This window comes from Eutrigla gurnardus (assembly GCF_963514095.1).
Source record: "Eutrigla gurnardus genome assembly, chromosome: 10".
Lineage (NCBI taxonomy): Eukaryota > Metazoa > Chordata > Actinopteri > Perciformes > Triglidae > Eutrigla > Eutrigla gurnardus.
The window spans coordinates 2,561,205-2,586,883 of NC_139924.1; the positions used below are offsets into that span (position 1 = coordinate 2,561,205).

At 42.9% G+C, this 25,679-nt stretch overlaps 1 protein-coding gene across 1 annotated transcript; it reads left to right on the forward strand.

The window, feature by feature from the left end:
• Positions 1 to 1,984: 1,984 nt before the first annotated feature.
• pou2af1 (POU class 2 homeobox associating factor 1) lies at positions 1,985 to 18,586 on the forward strand. The gene is made up of 5 exons (XM_084019999.1): positions 1,985 to 2,108; positions 8,257 to 8,384; positions 15,412 to 15,451; positions 15,562 to 15,842; positions 16,960 to 18,586. The coding sequence occupies exons 1-5, from the start codon at positions 2,093 to 2,095 to the stop codon at positions 17,389 to 17,391; spliced, it is 897 nt and encodes a 298-aa protein (XP_083876125.1). The 5' UTR covers positions 1,985 to 2,092; the 3' UTR covers positions 17,392 to 18,586.
• The last annotated feature ends 7,093 nt before the right edge of the window (positions 18,587 to 25,679 follow it).

A 25,679-nucleotide genomic window follows, 5' to 3' on the forward strand; every position in this document is an offset into this window, starting at 1 on the left:
CCAGTGGTGCATTCCATAAATACCGAACAGTCCCTTAGCTAAAAAAGTAAAACCTTGTAGGCTAAACTGTTTGTTTAAAGTTGTAGGCCTACTCCGTAACATTGTCATCTATGTAATTGTCTTTTAAGTTCCTATCGATCAAAGAGTGAGTTAAACAATGATGGTTGATCATGTGACCACTAATGAAAGTACTTGTACTTGCTGCTTTGTCCAGAAATAGGATCTCCTTCCTGCTAAACGGTTGAAGTCAAACAATGCATTTCATATGTTTGGTTCCATAGAGCGGAGCAGGAAGGAGTCTTACACCCTATAAATGAGTCAGCATTTTGGCACATGCGGTTCCCTCGTCTTGTCAATGGATGTTTTGACACACACAACACAAGTTTAAGAGACTTTCGTGTGTGGTTCTACGACATAAAATACACAACACTTGAATTTTGAAGCTTTTATGTGTTAAAGTAACAGTACATTTTCATCTAATTAATCGTCTTTTAACTTCCTCTCTATCAAAGAGTGAGTTAAAACAATGGTGGTTGATCATGTGACCACTAATGAAAGTGCGTGTACTTGCTGCTTTGTCCAGAAATAGGATTTCCGTGTCTGTGGCCACATTCCCACTAAACTCTAAATGAGTTACTTGGAATGGGAAATCGGTAACTTCTAACTGCTGAGTCAGGCTCCCTCTAGTCTAAAGTGTTTGACCAGGTACATTTCATTACTGCTGACTCACAATGGAGGATCATCAGAGTGAGAAAGAAGACCATTCAACTTCCAGTCAAAGAAAAAGAAACAACAAACTAATGGAAGTGAAGAAGGAAAGTCATCAAGAAGCAAAGTGACCGCCAATGAGGGAAAACCATGGACCTCCTTTTAGTGTGGAGCATTTGAAGGCATCACGCAGATGAGAGACAGTCGACACTGTTGGGTGAGGGAGATGAGTCCCAGAGGCTCGCCTGCAGTTCCATCTACCACCAAGGAGGCCGTTAGAAGGAACGATCTCCAATCATACGGAGTACAATTTTAACCTGTGCACAAAAGGACATGTTACAACAAAAATAGTGGTTTTCTGGAGAGATATTTCTTGACAAGCAATAGTTTTTCCAACCACTCATCAACAGGTTTTTGTTTATAAGAGCACCAATGTTACCAAACCCAAGCAGTCTCACTGTTCACACTGCACGTGGCTGTTGTTTGTCAGGAAATAGTTCCAGAACCATCTAAGAGGCTGTCATTGGAAACTTTTTGGAAAAGAGGAGCCCTTTAAAAAAAAAGAAAAAAAACCTGGCAGGTGATTGAATGACGATCTTTGCTCTACTCCTTTGTTCTGATGTACCTAATCTATGCTAACTTCTGCTAACAGTTGCGGCTGTGCTGTCACACACTCTGTAGCCCCGCCCACAGCTGCCAGTAACTCCATACAGGACCGTCATTTGGAAGCCTGGCGATGAGGATGAATTGTTGTGTGATCTGGTTCGAATCAAGCTGCTATGCGAAGTAGCTAAACCCCAAATTGTTGTTATACGTATCTGTATTTGTACGAGTTAAACTAACAAGATGCAGGATTCTGATTTGTGACTTTTATCAGCTTTAGTAGTTGTATCTGCACTTTTTACAGAGCCAGGCTAGCTGTTTCTCCCTGCTCTCTGACTTTATGCTAAGCTAGGCTAACCTGATTCTTGCTTTACACACAAGCTTAAGATCAAAAGCGCCTGCTCATCTCTGCACACAAAAGCACAAAAAAACATTATTTGCATCAACAACATTGAAACTGGTTGTCATGTATTTGTTTGTGATGTTTTTTTATTAAATTAATTTATGCCTTTCTCCTTTTATTCATCTCCATTCATCTTTCATTGTGCCGTTACTGAGGTCATTTTGTTTCTCTTTTAAAAGAAACACTATTTATCTCTTAGTTATGATTCAACTTAAATAGTGTCAGCACTGAAACTAGATGCATGAGGGAGATTTGTGGTGAGTGAGCTGTGACATCCCGGGGGAAATGTTAGCAGCCTCACGCTGCTATAAAGCAAGTAGCTCAACCTGCCACTGATTTTATTCACTTTAACTATATGACATAATCCAGATTAGCAGCATGCACTGGGAGAAATGTAAGTACAAAACAGCATATTTCATTTACATGATACACAGTATGTACATTCCTTAAGAATGATTGTACTGTATCTTATATATCGAACAAATCTTGTTTTTTAAAACTAATTTTAAAATAAATCTGCTTAGATTTTATTGAAGAGGTTAGAGATCAGCAGAAAATACTTTCTTTTTTTTAAACAAATACTGAATTATTCAAATAAGTGTATCACCTTTGTATACATTACATTTCTTATCACAACTCTTTGTAGAGCATCATTTAGATTTTTTCCATGTTATTTTAGAATCATTTCATAATAATATTGTAGAGAGATATTGTTGGGAGAAAATGTTATTTTGCTTAGCCTGTTTCTGCTGTTGTGTTTTAGGCTAATTGTAATTTAGTGTTATAACTAATTTGACTGTTTGCTAATCAGAAACATAATACTGTAACTTACAACATGTCATTTCGAACATTTGAAACCTCCAACAGAAGTTAAGACATGTGAAGTTCAGCATTGAAACTGTTGTGTCGGACTCTTTTGGAAAGAGGAAGGCGGTCATTTAGACGACGGCTGTGTGTTGCTATTGCGCTGTAATCTTGATATGCAAAATGGCGGCAGGCTTCTCCACCACTGTACAACACTGCACAGCTGTGTAGCTTCCTCTTTCTGGTTGGCTGAGTCCTTGTGTGTGAGGATTGTTTGTCAGTGTGTGTGTTCATGTGTGATGGTTTAAAACGGAGAAAGATGGAATATCTTCTGTTCGCTGTTATTCTGTTGATTACACTGTAACCGTTGCATTACCGCACTTATTTCCTTGTGTTTTTGAAACAGAGCTTCCTGTAGATTTGGCACACCTTTTCAAAATAAAACTAATACAAGTTCTTAGAGCTTCTAGGAGCATCAAATAACTATTTACTATGTTGAGATACAGAGGGAGAGTGACTTCATTTTATACTCAGGTAAACATCACTCTATGTGTGTTGTAAACCAAGCTTTTCTTTGTGAGCGTGTCCCATTGGCTAGCATACAGCTGCAACAACTGGGCTCATAAGGGGCTACAGCCGATAAGGCAGTTGTCACCATAGACTCTTTATAAGGATGGATTGGTTTGTGGACTACAGTTTTGAAGCCTTGAGGTCAGCATTTTGGCCATTGCCATCTTCATTTTTTTGGCAACCAGCATTGGCTTCACTTTCCAGGGCCAGAGGTTGCTGCCCAATCGTCATGGAAGCTTAGTGAAGACCACCTCCTCACCCATCACCTGGTGAGGTGGCTGACTTTGTATCTGGGGCCATGAACTTTAACTTGGTTTTGTTGCATGATATCTGTATGTAGCCATCAAGTCAAATGACCGTTCACTAAGTCCCACCCCTCGAACACAGACTGTCCGATCAAACATTGTCCAACTCTGACCAGGGACCAACAACTGGGCGCCAGCTTTGCACCATAGGTTCTCATCCAATTGTTTCCGTTTTGTGTTTCCCAGAGAGATTGAAAGGAGATATTATTTAAGTTTATAAGTGTGTTTCTACTCCAAATTCTGTGGGGCTTAAATTAGCAGAGTACATTATTACGTCATTAACTAGCGTTAGCATGTCTATGCTACGGAAGAGGTATACTTAAAATGCAGACATGCTGCGTCAGCTATTTTATGAATGTAACTGTGAATAAACACCTAAGCTTTAGCTTCTATCTTTATCTTTTAACCTATTTTGCTGAGTCACTTTAATATCCTTCAAATGAATAATTTAGGCATTGTAGCCTATGTTTCTCTCTGAAACTGCTTTGTTGTTTTAAAAAATAGCTTATATTTATGCAGAGAGTGCAGTTAGTGACAGTGTGGTAAATTTGGCAGCTTGATGGAGAAGCAGAAAGGGGAGGGGCTAAGCTAAGGGTCAACAGTTGCTGTTTCTGTTAAACATCACAGACTTATCTGTATGTGATAAATTATCACACCATCCTGTTTGTCTAGAGAGGGCTAGTTAGCCTGCCTGACCTGTACAGACAAATGAATTAGCTGGAGATAGGAATCTGGATAAGATACTGTCAGGACACCCTCAGCAAAACAACAGAGGTTAAGTAGAGGGCAGAAACACTAGCAGTCTGGACCACAGATCACCCTCAACAACAACAACAGTCATGTTGGAAAACTGGTAAAGTGAAAGGAAGAATGCTCTTGTTCTCAAGAGTCATTTTGGTGAACGGAACCAGAGCTCATCTTGTTTCACGCCCCCTATTTGTATAGGCTTAACTGTACACCATAAACGCTGACCGCTGGCATAAAGCTGTTCCTAAAATATAGCAACACACCCTTTTTACCAAATTAGTTCTTCTATGGATTCTCTCATGTGACAAGTATTAAATCATGCGTGATTTAATGGCTACAGGATGTTGCCAGATCCACCAAAAGAGAAATCTCCATGTGTTGACTTTTATCAAAGTCAACACATGGAGCTGTGTTTGGTCCCAGCAGTGATGTCACCAAACACCAAGGCACATTTAAGTTAGGTTGTATGGGACGGTCCTCTCCATGACAGTCAGACTTTGTGATGTCGACTAACAGAACAAGAGTTAATCCATCTGTCCGGTTCCTCTTTTTTCTTATGCTGATTTGGGCCAAGCCCGGGAGAAGCAGGCTTAGGAGGGCGAAGGTTTGTATAATCCCTTCACTGTTTTCTGCTACCCAAAGCTCATGACCATACAGAACATAAATGGATTGGTATATGACTTGTGAATAAGACCCAGTAAGGAAACTCCCTTACTTATGGAGTGAATCACTCCCTACCCCGAGGACGCGGCCCACCTTTTTCCAGCAGAGAACCCACACTTAATTGTGCAAGTTTGGCCACAGGATCAGTTTATTCGCGTTTTTCATTTATGTTTATTTGCGTCGCCCGTGCTGGACGCGCCAGAAAGGAGGCGGGGCTTAACTAACAATTACTGCTTTGTGGAAGTCCATATACCAGGAAACCGAACGGCATCCTGTCTGAGTTCATAACTTAACCCAGAGGTGCCCTGTGAATTTCATAGAGCTGTATTCACTGTGAATAGCAAGACACATATCGTTCTCTACAGTGAACACTGAAAGACAAAAAAACCTTTGTTGTGATTTAATTGCATTAAACGGATAAAGACCATGCCCAAGTAACGATGATCGGTAAAAAGTAAATGTTTCATGCCCAAGCAGGTTCAACCCCAGAAGTCCAGTTTGTTTAACTAATGTGAGTTCTCCATACCATGCTCAAGCACAGTACACTGCTTTGGCCCTGGCACGGTTGGATGACATGATACGGTTGCTCATGCATGAGCACAAGCACGATGATGCAACATGAACATGATGTATAATCAATAGGCCGCCCACTCCACTCAAATCGCCCCCCCACCTAGCACCCTCTTGTGTTTTCCAGAAAGGTGTCTTTTCAGATGCCAAAATGAATCTTTCCTGACTGAAACAATGTCACCTCATTCTTTTTCTTGCACCATATTATCATCATCTATAAGTCTGACAAGGATATTACACCTTTTTGACTTTTTAAAGTACTTTGTGAACCCTATTATTGAGCCGTTTTTGACTGAATATACTGTTGATACCTGTGCAAGACACAGATGGATTCTGGCCGGGCCTGGGCATGAATCAGACTTGTGGTGTGAGCTGTAGCAGAATGAAACTGGAGCGGGACATAAGGCGTCCGCCCACATGCTCTGATGCAGGTCGATTGTTGACTAGAAATTGACTTGTGACTTCTGCGTGGTGTTAATTCTCTCTTGTGATGACTAATGATGGCTGGATACCATGTAAAGCCATGCGTGTGTTGTATAAGGACATGATGAAGTATGTACAAGAGGTAACCGTGCTCAGGCCCGGTTGGGCATGGAGCAGTGTGAGTGCAGGCCGGCGGGGGAGAGGGGAGGGGGGACAATCATGCTTCAGCACAGAAGGGGGATCTGGGCCTAGTGTGAGTGAACCCTAAATGCCAGCTGGGAGCTGCAATGAGCTGAGCTACAGATGTATTGTGAGGAGAACACTGTGAACTACTGACCTTTGACTCTTTATTATGATCTAATCTGTCACTTTAACATGAATGTCAGAGGAGATATCTACGAGGAGCTGCTCAAAACTCTGCAATAAGACATACAGTCATATCCTTCAACAACATGTGTGCAGACTCTTTCACTTCCTTTGATTGACTCAGATGACATGTTCATGTTGAAATCAATCTATAGGCTTAACTAAGAGACGCCAAGGGAGGTCGTCACAGGGACGCATCAGAGGCGAGACGAGTGGTTTCTGATGCAGCAAATTCTCTTGCGGTTGAAGAGTCGTGCAAATGAGACGAGCAAAAGTTCACCTTTCGTAGTTGTTTTGATGCATCGAGCTAATCAGATTGAATATATAGTCATTGAATATGTCACACGGCCGACGAGTCCATTTTTATGGGAATTTTGGATGTTTGTAATTTATAATTAGAATCTCTGTCAGGTCAGACGTTGATCCACATCTTCTCTTTCTAACTGTTGTTCTATGACTAAAATGATTGCCTGTTTGTGCGTAGTTAGTTGATATGAGTGCCACATGACATGAGATCATTTTAGAGGACATTACATCTGTGTTCTGTACATCTTGTCTTTGTAAGACAGGACATGGTGTTTTATCTGCAGTATGGTTCCTCCTCCTTAAAAGGGAGATTCCTGCTAGACTCAGGGTCATTCCTGCTGTCTCTGAACCTTTGCATCAGAAGGCAGGGGCGAACATTATTTTCCTCTGCAGACGAAAATACTTTGTCGAATAAACCTCAGAGAAAAAGCTGATCCTGGTTGTTGATCTTTATTGGGCAGATTCATTTTCCAACACCATAGACGAGACCACGGCCGTGCTGTGGGATGTCTCACTCGTTCTGCAACGCCAGGGTGCTATCTAAACACACACACACACACACACACACACACACACACACAAAGCACAAAGTTCTATCTAAACGCTCCGGTTCATAGCATATTTTGACTCGGGACAGGAAGATCAGGAGCAAAGACGGCTGCTCATTTGAAACTGTAACGACTGCACTAGTGTGCACAGTGCATAGTGCTACCACAATTTCTTTCCTTGAAAAATAAAAGTGTTCAAATAGTGAGCTGTAGCCTGCCGATCTATTTGGGATTCATGAAGGCTGTTATGGTGGTACATAGGAAGATCACCGCTCATCTGCAGCAGTTCAGAGGGGGAGATGCCGTCACTCTCAGGGACTCTATCACCTCAGGCTCTACTGACTGACACTATTGTCTGCAGCTTCACAGTACTGTTGCTTAGAGTTTATTCAAAAGAGGCCCTGTCTGTCAGATCACATTTCTCCTCATGCTTATACTTGCAGCAAAGGAGGATTTTAAAACTGTGTTGGGCTGATGTTGCAATTGTTAGTCTCAAAGTATAATACATAAACAATAACAAAATGAAAGCCATAATCAAAAGTAACATGATGAATTTATAAACGTTACCTATAAGTATGCTTGTTCATCATTCAACAACTTCCAGAAATAATAATTAATATGTGATGCTCGATGTGAGACAATGAATGATTTCTAATCATGCATCTTTTTTTCCCTTGTACCAATGTTAAAATTATATTAGTATCTACAATGCATTAGCCTACATGAGCATTATAACACATGGACAATCGCAATAAGCCCTCATTATATGTCATATGTGTGTGTGTAATCCAGTCATTTTTGTATTCAATAGATATACAAACAAAGAGGATGGTTATGGCTACATTATCTGATTTGGATGGAATTTAACTGTTGAATTATAATCCTTTACAAGACTCACAATATGTTTTGATTGCGGTGTGATTTTCTTGTGTTTTGTAATGTAGTGCACTTAGGAGACTTTCATGACCATTTCATGACATTCATAAATCACATCTTGACAGCACCATATGACACAAAGTATATGAACATATAATTTCTCACAGTCTGGTGATAAACGACATAACGATGAGAGTGTGTTTCCATATATTTTTTTCTTATTGTATTGACAGATGTTAAAAAGGAGCCAACGTTAATATCCATAACTAAAATGAGAGGCGTGTCTGTTTTGCTGAGCAGGTCAAATATTGAGCATTTTAAGCAGCAGGTGTCGCTTTTCTTTCTCTGTTTCTGGTCTCTCTAGCGCCACCCTCAGCACTGGCCAGGTCCAGACCGTACCAAGGTGTTCGAGTCCGAGACCCAGTCAAAGAGCTACTGAGGAGGAAGAGAAGTCTGGAGCGGCACCACACCAAGACAGCGCCCCCTACAGCGGTGAGGACACCATGACCCATGACAATAATTTGGATGAGCAAAATATGTTTTGATCAGTTGCACATTCAAACTGACATTTAAAATGAGGGATAGATTGAAGTAGATGGGTCATTTACACTCAAAACATTTTTAATATAACAAAACACAGTTTCACACAAGTTTTGGCAGCGTGTGTTGAAAACTCCACCCTTTCCAAACAAAATCCCTTCTTGAACAAGCATCGCAAATGCTGAAGCTGCATTCTTTCCTGCAGCTTTATCACAGCATCATTAGTCATTAAACAAACATGCGTGTGGTTTAGTGCAGCAGCAGTTACTGTGTGGAGCAATGATTGCTCACGATTACAATCTGATCAAAGCTTTTAAACCCACACATTTAGAGTCTGTGAAATAAAACAGTAGCAAAAGTTCTTTTCAAAACCCCAAGCATTTCTTGTCAGATTTTGCAAGTTATTTATATATACATAGAATATATTTCAAGGCGAACGCGTGAGCGTTTTTTTTTTTTTTTTTTCTTTGATTGGCTGAATTTCCTTCATTGTGTTTTGATCATTTACCCTCATTTGTCTCCAGGCTGACATTCTTCACTCGTCAGTGCTGTCATGTAGATAAATGAGTGAATGATCCTCATGCTATCTGCAGCAGGCCGGCTACCGCAGAGATCAAAAGAAATGCACATGCTCCGCTAAACTTCCAGATTCATAAAACTTGCAGAGCAGATGTTGCAACACGACAGGATTGTTCTGTGGGGAATCATTTTTTTCCTCAACTGGAATATTATTGAGAAAATTATAGATACAATGTTCAAGAGCTGAAAGAAAAGGGCCCCCATGGGGCCATGAGGATGTCAGGACCCAGGGCCTATCCCAGGGGGAAGGGGGAGGGGGTTGTCCTTATATAATCCAGGTGTTTTTCCATGACAGTTACAGCCATTCCCTGCATGGCTCCAGGGCTGGGCACACAGCCGTATGCAAAGCTACTTGCAGCCTTGCCAAAGAGCCCTCCCACTTGCTATTTATTATGGCTACTAGACCAGGAAAAGACACACACACACACACACACACACACACACACACACACACAGAGTTCCAGCGTACCAAAACCTTTGGTACAAAAGAAAAAAACAGGAAGCATCCCTTTATACTAAATGTAATTGTAGGCTATGTTATCTTCTAAACGGTTGCAACAATTGAACACGAACGTTGCTTTGAGACTTTTGGGGGGGGGGGGGGGGGGGGGGTCCTGCCATACTACTGCTATATTTACGGAATAGATCGTCATCTTACATCATCATTAACAGCAAGATGATGCTACAAAAACCAAAGTATAAAGATTAATTTCACATGTTTAGACTATTTCTTGACAAATCACAGTGACTTCAGCGGTTTCGGCTGGTTGCCTGGTAACCTCACAGGGACACAGCTTGTTGAAGCAAGTGTGTAGCAAGCTAAGTCATGACTTGTGTGTGTGAGTGCCGGCGGGCACAATCTACCTTTGGACAGCACCGAGTTAGCTGGATCAGTCTGCTTTTAGCCTGTGTTGCTCTGATAAGCTAACTGGCAGCTCCATAGCCGACACGGTTTCACTTTTCTCTTCTCACTCTCGACAAGAAGTCAAATAAGCACCAAAAATGTTGACCATGTGTATTTCTCTAAAAACAGTTTAAAGTAGTAATTGCCAATCCCCACTGGGAGCTGCCACCCGCACCACGCTACTGGAGCCCCAGGTTGCTGGAGACAAGGGAGGCACGGAAGAACCAGGACTAGAAGTGGGCCAGTGTCAGACCCTGCTGCACTAAAATGAGAGCTTTTCTAAAGGGAAACAGAAGATTTTTGTCAGGAATAGCCGAATCATCACAAAGTTCCTTGTAGAAGTGTCAATCTCAAAGGTTTTGAGTTAAATAATGTCTGTCGAGTCACTAACTGTCACCAAAGGAGGTCACACAATGTTGATGGTGGTGGAGCGAGTCGCCTAACAGCGAGAGGGTCCTGGGTTCGATTCCCGGGTTCGATTCCCGGGTCGGGTTCCTTCTGTGTGGAATTCTTCCTGTGAGCTTTGGTACTCTCCGGGTTCTCCGGCTTCCTCCCACGGTCTAAAGACATGCAGGATGGACCTGTCTGTCTCTACATGTCAGCCCTGTGATAGACTGGTTACCTGTCTGTCTCTACATGTCTCCCTGTGATAGACTGGTTACCTGTCTGTCTCTACATGTCTCCCTGTGATAGACTGGTTACCTGTCTGTCTCTACATGTCAGCCCTGTGATAGACTGGTTACCTGTCTGTCTCTACATGTCAGCCCTGTGATAGACTGGTTACCTGTCTGTCTCTACATGTCAGCCCTGTGATAGACTGGTTACCTGTCTGTCTCTACATGTCTCGCTGTGATAGACTGGTTACCTGTCTGTCTCTACATGTCTCCCTGTGATAGACTGGTTACCTGTCTGTCTCTACATGTCAGCCCTGTGATAGACTGGTTACCTGTCTGTCTCTACATGTCTCCCTGTGATAGACTGGTTACCTGTCTGTCTCTACATGTCTCCCTGTGGTAGACTGGTTACCTGTCTGTCTCTACATGTCAGCCCTGTGATAGACTGGTTACGTGTCTGTCTCTACATGTCAGCCCTGTGATAGACTGGTTACCTGTCTGTCTCTACATGTCTCCCTGTGATGGACTGGTTACCTGTCTGTCTCTACATGTCGGCCCTGTGATAGACTGGTTACCTGTCTGTCTCTACATGTCTCCCTGTGATAGACTGGTTACCTGTCTGTCTCTACATGTCAGCCCTGTGATAGACTGGTTACCTGTCTGTCTCTACATGTCAGCCCTGTGATAGACTGGTTACCTGTCTGTCTCTACATGTCAGCCCTGTGATAGACTGGTTACCTGTCTGTCTCTACATGTCTCCCTGTGATGGACTGGTTACCTGTCTGTCTCTACATGTCGGCCCTGTGATAGACTGGTTACCTGTCTGTCTCTACATGTCGGCCCTGTGATAGACTGGTTACCTGTCCAGGGTGTACCTGCCTTTTTCCCAATAACAGCTGGGGTCCAGCCCCCTGTGATCCTCAATACAGGATAAGCGGTAGACGATGGATGGATGTACATGTATATCCTGGGGGAAAGAAGTGCTGTATTACAGTTTATCCCCATTTGTATACAGACAACAAATTCAACTCCACACAATTTAGAAAATGTGAAGCTCTTATATCAACAAAATACTCCAGACTGTTGTTTTAACTCGAAATTGTAAATCAACCAATCGTGTCACTTGTCAAGTAATTAAGATTGTTTGATCCAAGGAATTTATTGTCATTTCCAGACAATAAAAAACAACCAGATGACAGCTGACAGCATGTCTCCAAACAACTGCTCAATCTCCAGTGCAATGCTATTCGCTATTAACCCTCGAATACGAATTATGTTATTGAAGAGGGAAAGAAGTATTTTTGATGTTTGCCACTGTGGGGTCTGCAGAGTAAGGAATACTTTTGAATGTTTGAAATGTAATTTCTCATTTCTGTGAGCGCCACAAAGAACATTCCATCCACTGCCACTGTATCGGAGTGACGGCCGGAATCACAGAAAGAGTTATTTCACAACCAAACCCCTGTTTGGAGTGAACTGCTCCTTTAATGTCTGACAGTATGCCAATGACTTACCATCAGCAGGCACGTCTTTGTCTTTGTTGCAGATTTGCTGAGCCTGAAGTGAAGAGCAGCAGGCTAACATTTTGTACAAGGGATTACTGTTCATCCACAGAGCTTTGGGTTGAGATCCTTGTATTTGTCATAGTGTCTTGTGAAAGTGCCGTCGGTTTACAGTCAAACACACCCAGTCAGCTCGTAGCTTAACACAGTTAAGAGAGTTTTTGATGTTATTTTGATATTCATATTTTTATTGACATTTTCAGATTTGAGGGACAAAACACAGAAACACACAAAAACAGAAAATAAGTAAATCAATATAATAAATAAAATAAAAAAATTTGCTGTCATGACTGTCACTGAAGCTCCTGAATCCTCCTGGAGCAAGTCAACCTCGATCCTCCAGTCCAAATGTAGAAGTGTCTTTGGGATACTGAACCCTTAATTGCCGCCAAAGGCTGTGCCATCGGTGTGAGAATGTGCTAGATTCCATCCCGATGGGCAGTTGGCACCTTGAAGGGCATCCTCTGCCATTAGTATAGTATTGGTATGCATGTGTGTGTGTGAATGGGTGAATGTACTGTCAAGCGCTTTGAGTGGTGGGAAGACTAGAAATGTGCTATGCAGGTCCATTTCCATCGTCTTCTTCAGGACCTGGGTGTAAAGGAGATACATTTGAATCCCATCTAAAACAAGCTACTCTACCTAAAACATACCTTTTAGCACTTTTCTGGGTTAGTGACTAAATGTTCCAGATATTTCCAGCACAGTTCTCATTCCAAACTCATCACATGTGGATGCTCACTTTTTAACACCAAGGGTACACCTACAGGACAAGTTTTCAATATAGGCTACTTGTTGTCCAAACGGCAAATATACTTGTTGGGTTTAGGGTTTGGGTTAAAACTTCCATCCATCCATCATCTACCGCTTACTCTGTATTCAGGGCCGCGGGGGGGCTGGAGCCGACCCCAGCTGTCATTGGGCGAAAGCAGGGTACACCTGGACAGGACGCCAGTCATGTAGAGACAGACAGGTAACCAGTCTATCACAGGGCTGACATGTAGAGACAGACAGGTAACCAGTCTATCACAGGGCTGACATGTAGAGACAGACAGGTAACCAGTCTATCACAGGGAGACATGTAGAGACAGACAGGTAACCAGTCTATCACAGGGCCGACATGTAGAGACAGAAAGGTAACCAGTCTATCACAGGGCCGACATGTAGAGACAGACAGGTAACCAGTCTATCACAGGGCTGCCTGACATGTAGAGACAGACAGGTAACCAGTCTATCACAGGGAGACATGTAGAGACAGACAGGTAACCAGTCTATCACAGGGCTGACATGTAGAGACAGACAGGTAACCAGTCTATCACAGGGCTGACATGTAGAGACAGACAGGTAACCAGTCTATCACAGGGCCGACATGTAGAGACAGACAGGTAACCAGTCTATCACAGGGCTGCCTGACATGTAGAGACAGACAGGTAACCAGTCTATCACAGGGAGACATGTAGAGACAGACAGGTAACCAGTCTATCACAGGGCCGACATGTAGAGACAGACAGGTGACAAGTCTATCACAGGGCTGACATGTAGAGACAGACAGGTAACCAGTCTATCACAGGGAGACATGTAGAGACAGACAGGTAACCAGTCTATCACAGGGCCGACATGTAGAGACAGACAGGTAACCAGTCTATCACAGGGCCGACATGAAGACACAGACAGGTAACCAGTCTATCAGAGGGCTGACATGTAGAGACAGACAGGTAACCAGTCTATCACAGGGCTGACATGAAGACACAGACAGGTAACCAGTCTATCAGAGGGCTGACATGTAGAGACAGACAGGTAACCAGTCTATCACAGGGCCGACATGAAGACACAGACAGGTAACCAGTCTATCACAGGGCCGACATGTAGAGACAGACAGGTAACCAGTCTATCACAGGGCCGACATGAAGACACAGACAGGTAACCAGTCTATCAGAGGGCTGACATGTAGAGACAGACAGGTCCATCCTGCATGTCTTTGGACTGTGGGAGGAAGCCGGAGAACCCGGAGAGAACCCACACTTATACGGGGAGAACATGCAAACTACACAAGGACCGAACCCTACCCGGGAATCGAACCCAGGACCCTCTTGCTGTGAGGCGACAGTGCTACCACTACACCACCGTGCAGCCCTGGTTAAAACTTACGAGTAAGTTAAGTAATTAAGTACCTGACCTAAGTTAAGAACACTACATAAGTTAACTACTTACATCAGTTAAGTATGGTCTCTATGTAAAGTTTTCTATGGATATCTGTTTTTGAGCCGAACTGTGGCCTGAAACCGATGAGGTAAGGCTGGTTCCGTTGGCCCCAACCAGTCAGGTTAAGAGCAGTGAGGGGTCAGCAGTTATTCACCAGAAATAACAGTTCATAAAAAACATTTTTATTAAAAACACAAGAGGTCAAATGTGTCCCAAAAATATGAGGCTGATGGGTACAATAGCATTAGAGATTAGCCGTGGACATGATCTCCCCACAGGCTTACATCTGGCAGAGATACAACTTCAATGTTCATATGGACGTGTCAGCATTATATCAAATACTTCCAGAGGTTGAGAGTTTCATATCTTTCCATCGTCGGCCGGGATGTTATTTATCTGAGAATTGTTAATAGTCTTCCTAATCTACCTCCATCTGTCGGTGCAGGCAGACTCCACCCTCTCTTTGAACAAAGCTGTTCTGATGTAAGACAACTGTGTCCGTTGTGCCTTCAGGGATCATTACAGCCACTCACGCAATCTGATCACTTATTCCACTGCAGTTTAGTATGAAGTGTGCTGTGTCAAAGACATGTATTCATTGCCTTCAACCTTCTTATGATGGAAGGTATAATCCTCTGAATCACAGATCTATAATCAAGCTTTCCAACGGGAGAAATAAATATACATGAATTCAATGATATAGAGTCTAGCAGTTAACAGGCTAGTACAGATAGAATCAGCCCTGCCCCAACACTGTATTAAAAGCTTTAACTTGTCTTTGCTTTTCTGCAAAAAAACAAACATTTTATTTTTTATCTAGGTTTTATCATGTTAAAAATAGTTTTGCTTTATTATTATTATTTTGCACAAGACATATCCTTCAAGACCATACTGTATGTGAACACACTAACACATTCTCAAATACACATAAACACACTTTAATTATAATCTCAACTGAGCTGCTGCTCACACCTGGACTCCATCAGCTCGAGTGTAAATACTGTATATTTATATGTCAACACTACAGTGCAGACTGACTCCACAGCAGCAACATGTGGTTATGCTTACTGCCAATTATTAAAATATAACTCACTTTAATAATCTTTTTTTTTTTTCAGGATGTGATCACACACATCAACCAGTCATCATACACCCCAGGTATATGTTCGTTCCTCACAGCTACGTCTGTAAAATCCATCCCTGAAAGTGAAGTGTGCGTCTCAGCCTGTCTGTGAGGACTCACTCTCAAACGTCTCCTCACATGTCAGGCGTGTTTGGCTCCCCGGCTGAGCCGTCGGCTGCACTCGGTGATGGAGGGCTGCAGCAGCAGTGTGCGGGATGGAGAGCTGCACCGTCTGCCTCCGGTGCTGCTCTGCAACCTGCTGCAACACCCTGGTCTTCATCTGCCTACAACCAGCAGGAGCCTTCAGCTCAGACCGTGGTCCACCCGCAGACCTCCACCCTGACTGCTGATGTGTACATGCAGACTCTATGTCCCAGCTACACCATGCTGACCTACACACACACACCGTTGCTCACAAACTTTGCGGTGAGTAACGCCATGTTCTCGCCAAACACAACGATCATTTTTCGTGCTGCCTTATTGCATGCAAAGTTAATACAAATTCGCAAATGAATGAGTGAAATATTTTGACTAGTTCAAGCAATGCATGTGACGCTGCATCTCTGAAGCCTCTCAGCGTTGAGGTGAGTCAGAAAATGGAGCAAACTAATGTTGTCTCCTGTGTTTGTGGTCCCCCAGCTGACTTTTTACAAATGTATTTTCCTTTTATTTCCATCAATTTTTTTTCTGTTTCTTGAAATGAAATCACAGCTAAATGTTGTTTTGAGGTTCACAAAGCAGCCAGCACTGGCATTTCCAAAAGTAACACTAGAGGGGATGTAGAGTGTCACAGTTTAAAGGTCTGCAGCTCTGACTCAAGCTGCATTATCTGATGTGTTAGATTGAGAATGTGTTGCCATGATCATGGGTTCATTGCAGGACCCGCCCAGCAGAGTCCCTCTTACTCTCTGATCCATGCTGTCAACCTCCTCTTGCAGGTGGAGCCAAAGAGGCATGAATTAAACCTATTGTCCCGCATGATATCAAAGCATAGCCTGCTACAGACAATTGATTTCATCATACTGACATCTGAAAGTCATTTAAAGGATTCCACAATGCCATCCATGTATCAGTGAGTGGAGTGAATAGTGTGTATACTGAGGGTTGAGATTGGCCGTGGAGGCGGGGTTTGATCATTGTTATCATTGCAGTGCTTTGGGACTGACATGAACTCTAACAGCAGCTGTTTATGCTGCTCTCGGCTTTCAACTTTCAAACCTGCAGCATGTGGCTATATGATGAGATACATTTTGGTTGGATTTAAACCCACTGACCATCTCCAACCATCTATAGCAGGGGTCACATGGATCAGTGAGGTGGGTTGGAGGGTTAGAACAAGACGATTCTGTCTGTGGACCAGCACCAGGTGATGGACCTAAATGATTCAGCTTGTCTATGTTGCCTTGGTGGCCTAATTCAAAACATGCATCCATCTAAAAAAAGGAAGGCCTTTTCAATTTGAAGCAAATGTGTTTTATGTCTCGGCTAGTTTAAGTTCTTCAGGGTCCAACCTTAACATTCTAGTGGCTTGTTGTTGTTTCAGAGCATCCCTGTGGCCCCAGCGCCAGGCTCCGTCCCCCAGATGGACCTCCCAGACTCAGGGTTGACCTACCTCCCCTGGGCCCAGCCCATCACCACCATATCTACCATGCCGAACCCGGGGGTCCAGTTTACCCCCGGCTCTGCAGCCCTGCCCGGGTCACCTCTGGTCCACATGCCCTTGTCCATGTCTGTGACCACCATGATCCCTCAGCTGGAGGCTCAGGGTGTAGATCATCCACAGATACTGGACCTCCTGCAGCGTTCAGAACAGCAGCTAGACCCTGAGCCACAAGGCCAGACTCTGGATGAAGATCCAGGGGTTGGGGCAGAGTCACCAAACCTCCTAGATAAACTTCTGGAGGATCAAAAGAATGGTGCTGAAGAGGAGGGAAAGAACTCTTACAGCAGCTTGCTCTTCATTCCGAATGTCTGAAAAAAGTTGTTTCTGTCCATAGAGAAGCATTTTTCCTCCCAACATTAAAGGATCATTTGTGTCTCCCAGGTCGCCTTAAACTTGCGTTCTCTATACTAGCCATCAGGGGGCGACTCCTCTGGTTGCAAAGTCTTCTTGTATCCAGCAGGATGTTCATTTAGTAAATGATGGCGCTTAGAGTTAAATAGATAATAAAGCAGGGGATGCTTTAGGGCAGGCTTGTGATTGATCTACCACTACTCCAGTCTGAGTTAAAGCTTTCACAGTGAGTTTCTTGTTCGTGAAGGTTAATTGTAACATTGGACGTCTAATAATAGCTTGAGTTACTTCTTCTACCAAAAAAACAAGATGGTGACGACAAAAAAACAAACAAAAAAAAACAAAAAAAACTTGGAATGGCCAAAACGCTGAACTTTGAGGTTTCAAAACATCAGTCCTCAACCCAGTTGGTGACATCAATCCTATAGCCTACAGTCTTTGGCAACTCCCCACCAAATCCCACGTTGCTCAGGGACAACATTGTCTGTGTGGCAATTCATTTCTTTAGTAATAAAGTGCTAAACTCCTGAATCATTTAAAGCCAATGGAGCTTTTGACTTTTTTAAGACTAGTTTTAAACAACTGCGTCAGATAGTAATGCATTTCTGCAGCTGTAATTGATTTATATTCATGTTTTCAACTGTTTCCTTTTTGCAGCAACATCTGTCATAGACAAAGAGGAAAACAGGAGTCATGTGACGGTTTTCTGAGAAACAGTTACCCTGCAGTGCCGTCCATCTCCTCGTAGCTTCGGGTGTTTGTCTTAGTGATTAAAGCTGTCAATGAGGCTGGCTGTTAACAGGAGCCTGCAGCATTACGTGTTCTGCGAAGCTGCGTCTTTTCGTCGCTGACAATGTTTTATGAAAGTGGGTGAGATGGGCTGAAGCTTCTGGGAGCACGTTGACAACAGAGGAGCACGGTTGAAGTAGTAAGTTACCGTCCTGACTCTCGGTGTCTGTCCGCACCACCACATGTTGTAGCATAACATCGTGGAGGTTATCTGAAATGAAATGAAGAGATGACAAAAGTATTGTGATTGAAAACAAACAAGGTGATATGTGAGTCCTGCAAGAATGTAATCAAATGTAATGTCTGAGGCACAAAGTGAAACTGTTTTCTGTAATAAAGAACAACTATCTGACGAGTTAAACCTTCACTTGCATAGTGAAATATAAGTTAGTGGATTAATCCTACTTTACCATATATTTCTCACCACAAAGGGGTCTATATACAGTAGGTCTATATATGTCTATATACAGTAGGTCTATATATGTCTATATACAGTATGTCATATATATATATAGACATATATAGACACCCCAAACATGCAGTACATTGGATTACCTTAATAAAACAGAGAGACATAAGGCAGCCAAACTATTGTAAATCAGAATTGTAAATAATAAAGAAGAGTTATAAATAATGAAGAATAAAAATAAAGCCTGATGAAAATCCTCCCTGGATCTTCAGGAAATGGTTCTGCCATAATCAGCTGTTTGTTGTTCAACCCGACATATGCATGGGTAGTTCATAATGTTTTTTTATTTATTTCATTAGTGACAACAGAGAGCATTGAAGCGTCTAACATGGAGGACTTTGCCCCAGTGCTTGTGCTTGCTTTTGGCAGTGAAGACCTGTGAGTCTCAGGGGTTTTCCCTCAGGGGAAACTGACATTGTGAGAAGGGCTGCAACTCATCTGTCAAATCTCACACCTGGAAACACCTGAGATCGTATCATAGGTCAAACGTGCCCATGCAATGGGAACATGAGAAGTTAGGAGTTAGCTTTGGCTGCATGTAAGTTTTTCTCATGTAGCATTTTAAATAGTGTAACACTCCAGAAGGACACCAACACGCAAAAAAAGAAAAGAAAAAGAAATGAAAAAAATGACCAACAAGTGAAATCAATCGCCAAGTAAGAGGATCTCAATAAAATACAAGAGTCAGGTTTCTCCAGTCTTTGTTTGACATCAGCATGACTTTTGAGAAGTTTGGGCAGATGAGATCAGGTCTGACGATATGCACCGCGGCAGCATCATCGCGGCAGCATGCAAGGTGTCTTTAAAGTTGGTGCTCTGTTGGCTCGCTGACACACTTTATGTTGTGTGTCCTGAGGGAAGTTGCAGGAACGATAGACGGTGTGCAAAGGTAAGGTCCTGTGTGATATTTGACTAAAATGTGTCTGTAGGTTCTCAGTCCGGTCTTTCTCCCCCTCCTTTCGGTGCATCGATAATAGCTTATTTCATCTCAAATGCAGAGTCGGGGACGCGGTGTCTGACGTGAGTCCTGCATTTCCATCACAGAGCCTTTAAAGCGCTCTGTCTCTGGGCAAAGAGGCGTTGCAGAGACATGTCTGTGCAGCACATTTGATAGCACGCAGGGGTTGGAAACGTGAAGGCCTCGCCAGGGCTTATCGTGGAAAGGTTGCTCCCGAGGGTCTCAGAAATCTGGCACCCCAAGCAGGCTTAGAATACACAACATTTCACCATTCATCCCCTATTAGGATCCTTTGATATTCATTCTGCTGTAGGGGAACAGCTGCTGCTAGTGCAAACAACATTCTGGAACGTTCATGAATCTGGACCAACCGTAAACAATCAAGCACCTTTGTAAATAGGTAGAGGTTTATGTAAGCTAGGTGGCCGTTGTTGATGGACGATGACTGCAGTTATACATTAATAAGTCATCATGGGTGCAGTTGTACATATTAACGATGTTTGGGAGCTCTTGTGGATGCTGGCAAAACTGTTCACCTGGACAAACTCCAGTTCTAATGAAGCTCCAGAACAGCTACTAATGGACCTTGTTTAGTTCAGGGGTCTCAAACTCAAACTGGCTTCAGGCTGCTGATGGTCTTGTCATCTCATAGGAGGGCCATGTCAACATTCTCCTATCCCTTCTACTTCGCATCCTGATCTCCGTGTTTACACCAGTAATGACGTTTCATATTGTGTTGCCCTTTGCCATTGTATTGTGCAAACAAAATACCTTCTATTTAACTTTTTAAAATAAATATAATTGGGTTTTTATTACAAGGGATAGTTTAATTGATATGAAACAAGTAATAAAATAATGAAATAATTTAATGTAAAATAATATTTTTGACATCCGTCGTGGGCCGGATGGAGAGGGGGGATGGGCAGATGTGGCCCGCGGGACGCCAGTTTGAGACCCCTGGTTTAATTACTTATTCAGATTCAACTAGATTTCAAATTCAAAAATCCTCCCCATGATTGTTGTTGTTTGGTGTGTGTTAATTTGAATACACACAAGCTAGAAATATGCACCATATAATATCAGATCAAATAATGAAGGTTTTAAAGCTGAAGGGTCTCTCTTGCTCCAAACATCATGTAAAGCAACGTTCCTGAAAGGGCGCTCATCCTTGTGGCTCATGTTTTGTTAGTAGAACGTTCCAAATAACCAAACCAGTTGGTTTTGTGGGTCATTGACAGTTAATCCTGCCATTACTGTATTATGTACCCGAGTTAATAAAAGTCTGTCAGGTTACCATAGAGATCACATTTAAAGCAGTGACCCGGAGAAAAACACTCACATTGTCAACACTTTCCCCACTTACAAGGCAACAAGCCTCTTTTCCTTCTTCAGTGGCTGAAGCGCTCTATTAATGTTTGAACTAGGCCAAATCATGTCAAATATGTTTGGGATCTTTACGAACGTCAGTGAGCACCTCTTGAGCTCTGTGAGCTATTAATGTGTTTATCTGTAAAACCTGAACCTTATGGTAGCGTTTGGAGAGAGTTCAGGACCCAAAGCACTCAGGTTAAATATTAAATACACTTACAAATGAAACTCAAAGAAAAGGCAGCCAACAAAAGAAAGAGAGCAAAAAACAAAAGGCAGGCAAAATAAAAATAAAAAACCACTGGAACAAAGGGAAACATGAGAGCAAGGAAACAGGCTGGATGAGGAGCATCCACCCAACACACAGCACAAGGAACCCAATCACACAGGACCAACTGACAAAGACACAGACACAATACAGCTAATTTGGAACAAGGCACAGAGGGCAGACGGCAGGCGATCACACACAAGTAATACACAGAAAAAAAGGAGGGAAACTGAAACAACAGGAAGTAAAGCAAGACAGGACCCAACAGACAGAGAACAACACCAATTCAATTCAATGCTATTTCTAGTGTCATATTACAACAGAAGTTATCTCAGGACACATGATTTTCAAAGTCCCAACATCACCCAGGGGCGTTACAGCGACAGTGGTGGAAAAAACTGCCTTAATAGGCTTTTAGGTAGAAATCTTGTGCAGCCCAGGCCCTTGGGTTCCATCTGCATTTGGTGTTGGTAGTATAGTAGTAGTAGCATTAGCAGTAGTAGTATTAACAGTAGTAGTAGTATTAATAGTAGTCCATGGCAGCAGGTACAGCCAAGCCAAGATGGATCCATCCTAACCACGTCGCCGTAGACCAGAAAGCAGGAGTAGTTGAGCATCACAGCAGGTGGAGCTAAAATGTGGTGTTTCATCATCAGGCCACTTAGCAGTCTGCATCGTTCAGGACCTCAGTGGACTCTGCTGGACCAGAAAGCATAACCAGACTCCCAGGAGTAACCCCGGGATTCACCAGATCCACCAGGAAACCAAACACATCCTGTCTGGGTTCATGACATCATCCAGCGGTACTGGATCACTATGCTGGATTCACTGGATCTAGCAAGTCCCACGTGGGCTGGTTCACCACAGCTGGAGGATCCCAGAATAAATAACCATAATTATGATGATCAGTTGAAAATATGAAAACAGGTTATTCCCATGTGCAACTGGCCTCATCAACAATGGCCCTGGACCCTGGAGCCTAAAGTCCAGATGGGTTGGACTAGTGTGATGCTCTGTTCCGTGCTTAAGAACGGTACACTTCCTCAGCCCTGGCACACTTGGAAGAGGTGGATTTGAGTATGGTACGGTTCATGCAGGAGCACATGCACAGGTACACAATGTGGACATGATGTAGGTTTTAATGGATAGGCCGTCCCTCTCATTATCTCTCAGTGTTCTACTCTGATCTCCCCCACTGTCGAGATGATGTATGACTGAAAAGATGGATTCTGGGTCAGATTTGGGCTACAGACTCGTGGTGTGAGCGGAATCGGACTGGTACTTTTATAATAAAAATGCCGCTGTTTGTCTCCATCCAAATTCCGCTCCACTCGCGATCGCTCCCGCTCCCATGCTCTGATGCAGGCTGAGTGTTTACTAAAATATGTGCAGAAGGACTTGTCAGTAATGTTTTAGTCATGTTCTCTGTGTTGTTCTCTTTTATGATGACTTTGATTCAGCGCTCCGACAGACAGGTAACCAGTCTATCACAGGGAGACATGTAGAGACAGACAGGTAACCAGTCTATCACAGGGAGACATGTAGAGACAGACAGGTAACCAGTCTATCACAGGGAGACATGTAGAGACAGACAGGTAACCAGTCTATCACAGGGCTGTAGAGACAGACAGGTAACCAGTCTATCACAGGGCTGACATGTAGAGACAGACAGGTAACCAGTCTGTCACAGGGCTGACATGTAGAGACAGACAGGTAACCAGTCTATCACAGGGCTGACATGTAGAGACAGACAGGTAACCAGTCTATCACAGGGCTGACATGTAGAGACAGACAGGTAATCAGTCTATCACAGGGCTGACATGTAGAGACAGACAGGTAACCAGTCTATCACAGGGCTGCCTGACATGTAGAGACAGACAGGTAACCAGTCTATGATCATGAACATGGTGATAGCTTCCTCTGCAGGGCTTTAATACAGAGAGCTATACTGAACCCAACCCAAATCACTTTGAATCACTTTATTGTTCTTTCATCCAGACTTTATCACACTACATTCCATGAACACTAGGAGTTTAATGGTGAGGACCAACCTACTTGTCAAATAGAAACACGTCTGTCTCACATCAGGCTGTGTTCAGCCTCCACTTACATTGTGTTTGATGTGTGAATAAGACTTTCCTGTCACGGTGTGACCTGCCCACCCAGAGTTCCTGTTATCAGGTGTGTCTGTGTGTGTGTGTGTGTGTGTGTGTGTGTGTGTGTGTGTGTGTGTGTGTTGTGAAACATGAATGAATGTAAACAGCCCTTGACTGCTCAAGAACGAAACACCCTCTGATATGAATACACACAGGTGACAGGCTCACTTATCAGTTATTGCGAAATACAGAGTTATTTATTCTTGTTCACCATCCAGCTTTTCTTCAGGCCTGATAACTTTTTATTTTGGCTGCCAAAGTTTTATGTTTCATATCTATCTGATCCAACAAGTGGAGGACTGTTCTCACCTGGCACCTATTGCTTTGGATTGAATAGAGAAGCATTGATCCTGTGGCTTAGATATGAACAAGGACAAAGGACTGCATCCCGACATGAAGGATTCCATTCAATAAATCTTATCATAAAACTTCAAAGCATTCTCATAAAGGTGTACAACTTGAGTCCTTCCATTAGTGTTCCTTCTAGAGGGCAGCTGGTGCTTCATGGTGACCTTTGCCGGGAGCCATATTCCTCTCAACTGCACACTATGTGCAATGAAAAACACTTTTAGTGTGACTGTCGCATATTGTTAAACCTTTATAATGTCATATTTGTTTAAAAGGATAATGTAACCTATGTGACTAGTCCCATTACATCTTCCTTTAAAACCATTGCCCTCCTTTTACAATGCTAAAAAATAAATCCTATCAAAGTCGAGGTTAATTGGTGACTCTAAATTGCCCGTAGGTGTGAATGTGAGCGTGAATGGTTGTCTGTCTCTACATGTTGGCCCTGTGATAGACTGGCGTCCTGTCCAGGGTGTACCCTGCCTTCGCCTAATGATAGCTGGGATCGGCTCCAGCCCCCCCGTGACCCTGAATACAGGATAAGCAGTAGACAATGGATGGATGGATGGAGGGATCAAAGTCGATGCAACCAGAGATATTGTCTTTTTTATTCCAAATGCTTCTTCCTTGTCAGAACCTGGTGCCTACATTACCCTCCATGCAAATCAACAGTCTGCTCTGGGTTACCGTTCTGTTTCACTAGAAGTGGCTAATGAAACATCTCGTCTCAAGGAGACATGAGGATCAGACTACGTGTCTGTACGCTCCCTTCTTTCTAAACCCATGTTTGATTTGAAGACTCTTCACCTCAATTCAATGAAATGTTATTTATAGTGTCATATCACAACAGAAGTTATCCCAGGACACTTTACACATTGAGCAGGACTAGAATATGATCATGATTTTCAGAGTGAATACATGTTCAAAGTCCCAACATCACCAGGAGCAAGAGTTACAGCGATGGTGCCGAGAAAAAACTGCCTTAACAGGCCTTAAGGGAGAGATCTTGTGCCTGAAAGCATTACAAATTTGAGTTTGACATTTTGGATGTCCCCATTTGATTTCTTGAAAACCAGAAGTGACATGAGAGGGTGGAGCTGCCGGTTCTCCTGATTTTGAGTGTATCAGCAGAGTTAGAACAATGCTGAAGTGCCTTAAACTGGCATTCCCTCTGCAGGCTATCACCCCTCTGGTTTGTTTTTCAATATTATTTTATTCAAATTATTATTTATTATCTCAGTGATTATTGTAGAAAAGTGAAGCCGGCTGCAAATTAGCACAGTGTGTTGGCCCTACATATCTACACATAATAGAAGACACAAGGTTTTTTTGACATTTGCCTATAAATGCCTGCAAATAAAAGCTGATTGCTGAGCTCTGTGGAGGCCAGGGTGTGGGCATTTCTCCACGCTGATCGGGTGCTGCCAAGCCTCTTGCAGGGGGATTTCCACAAGCGCTGCTTCAGCAGGAGCATGATGGGAGTTTGCCAACGGAATATGTGGAACACGTACCGTACACACCGATACTCGCTGTTCAACTCTGACACGCTGCATCCAGTTTCAGGAATGTGAGCTTAAGCTGCAATGTCAGGAAGGAAAATACTAAACGTTCTAATTTTCAGTTCAGACTTTGCTTTGAACTTGGTCAAATACTGTCAAATACTGTCTGATACTGTCAAATACTGTCTGATACTGTCAAATACTGTCAAATACTGTCTGATACTGTGAAATACTGTCTGATACTGTCAAATACTGTCTGATACTGTCTGATACTCTCTACATCTTTGGCACAGATGAGCCCATCTGTCAAGTGCACACTTGACACAAAGAGTTGCAGAAATGTATCACGTAAAATTTTTCATAACATGATTCCACTTGCCGTTTTAATAATAAG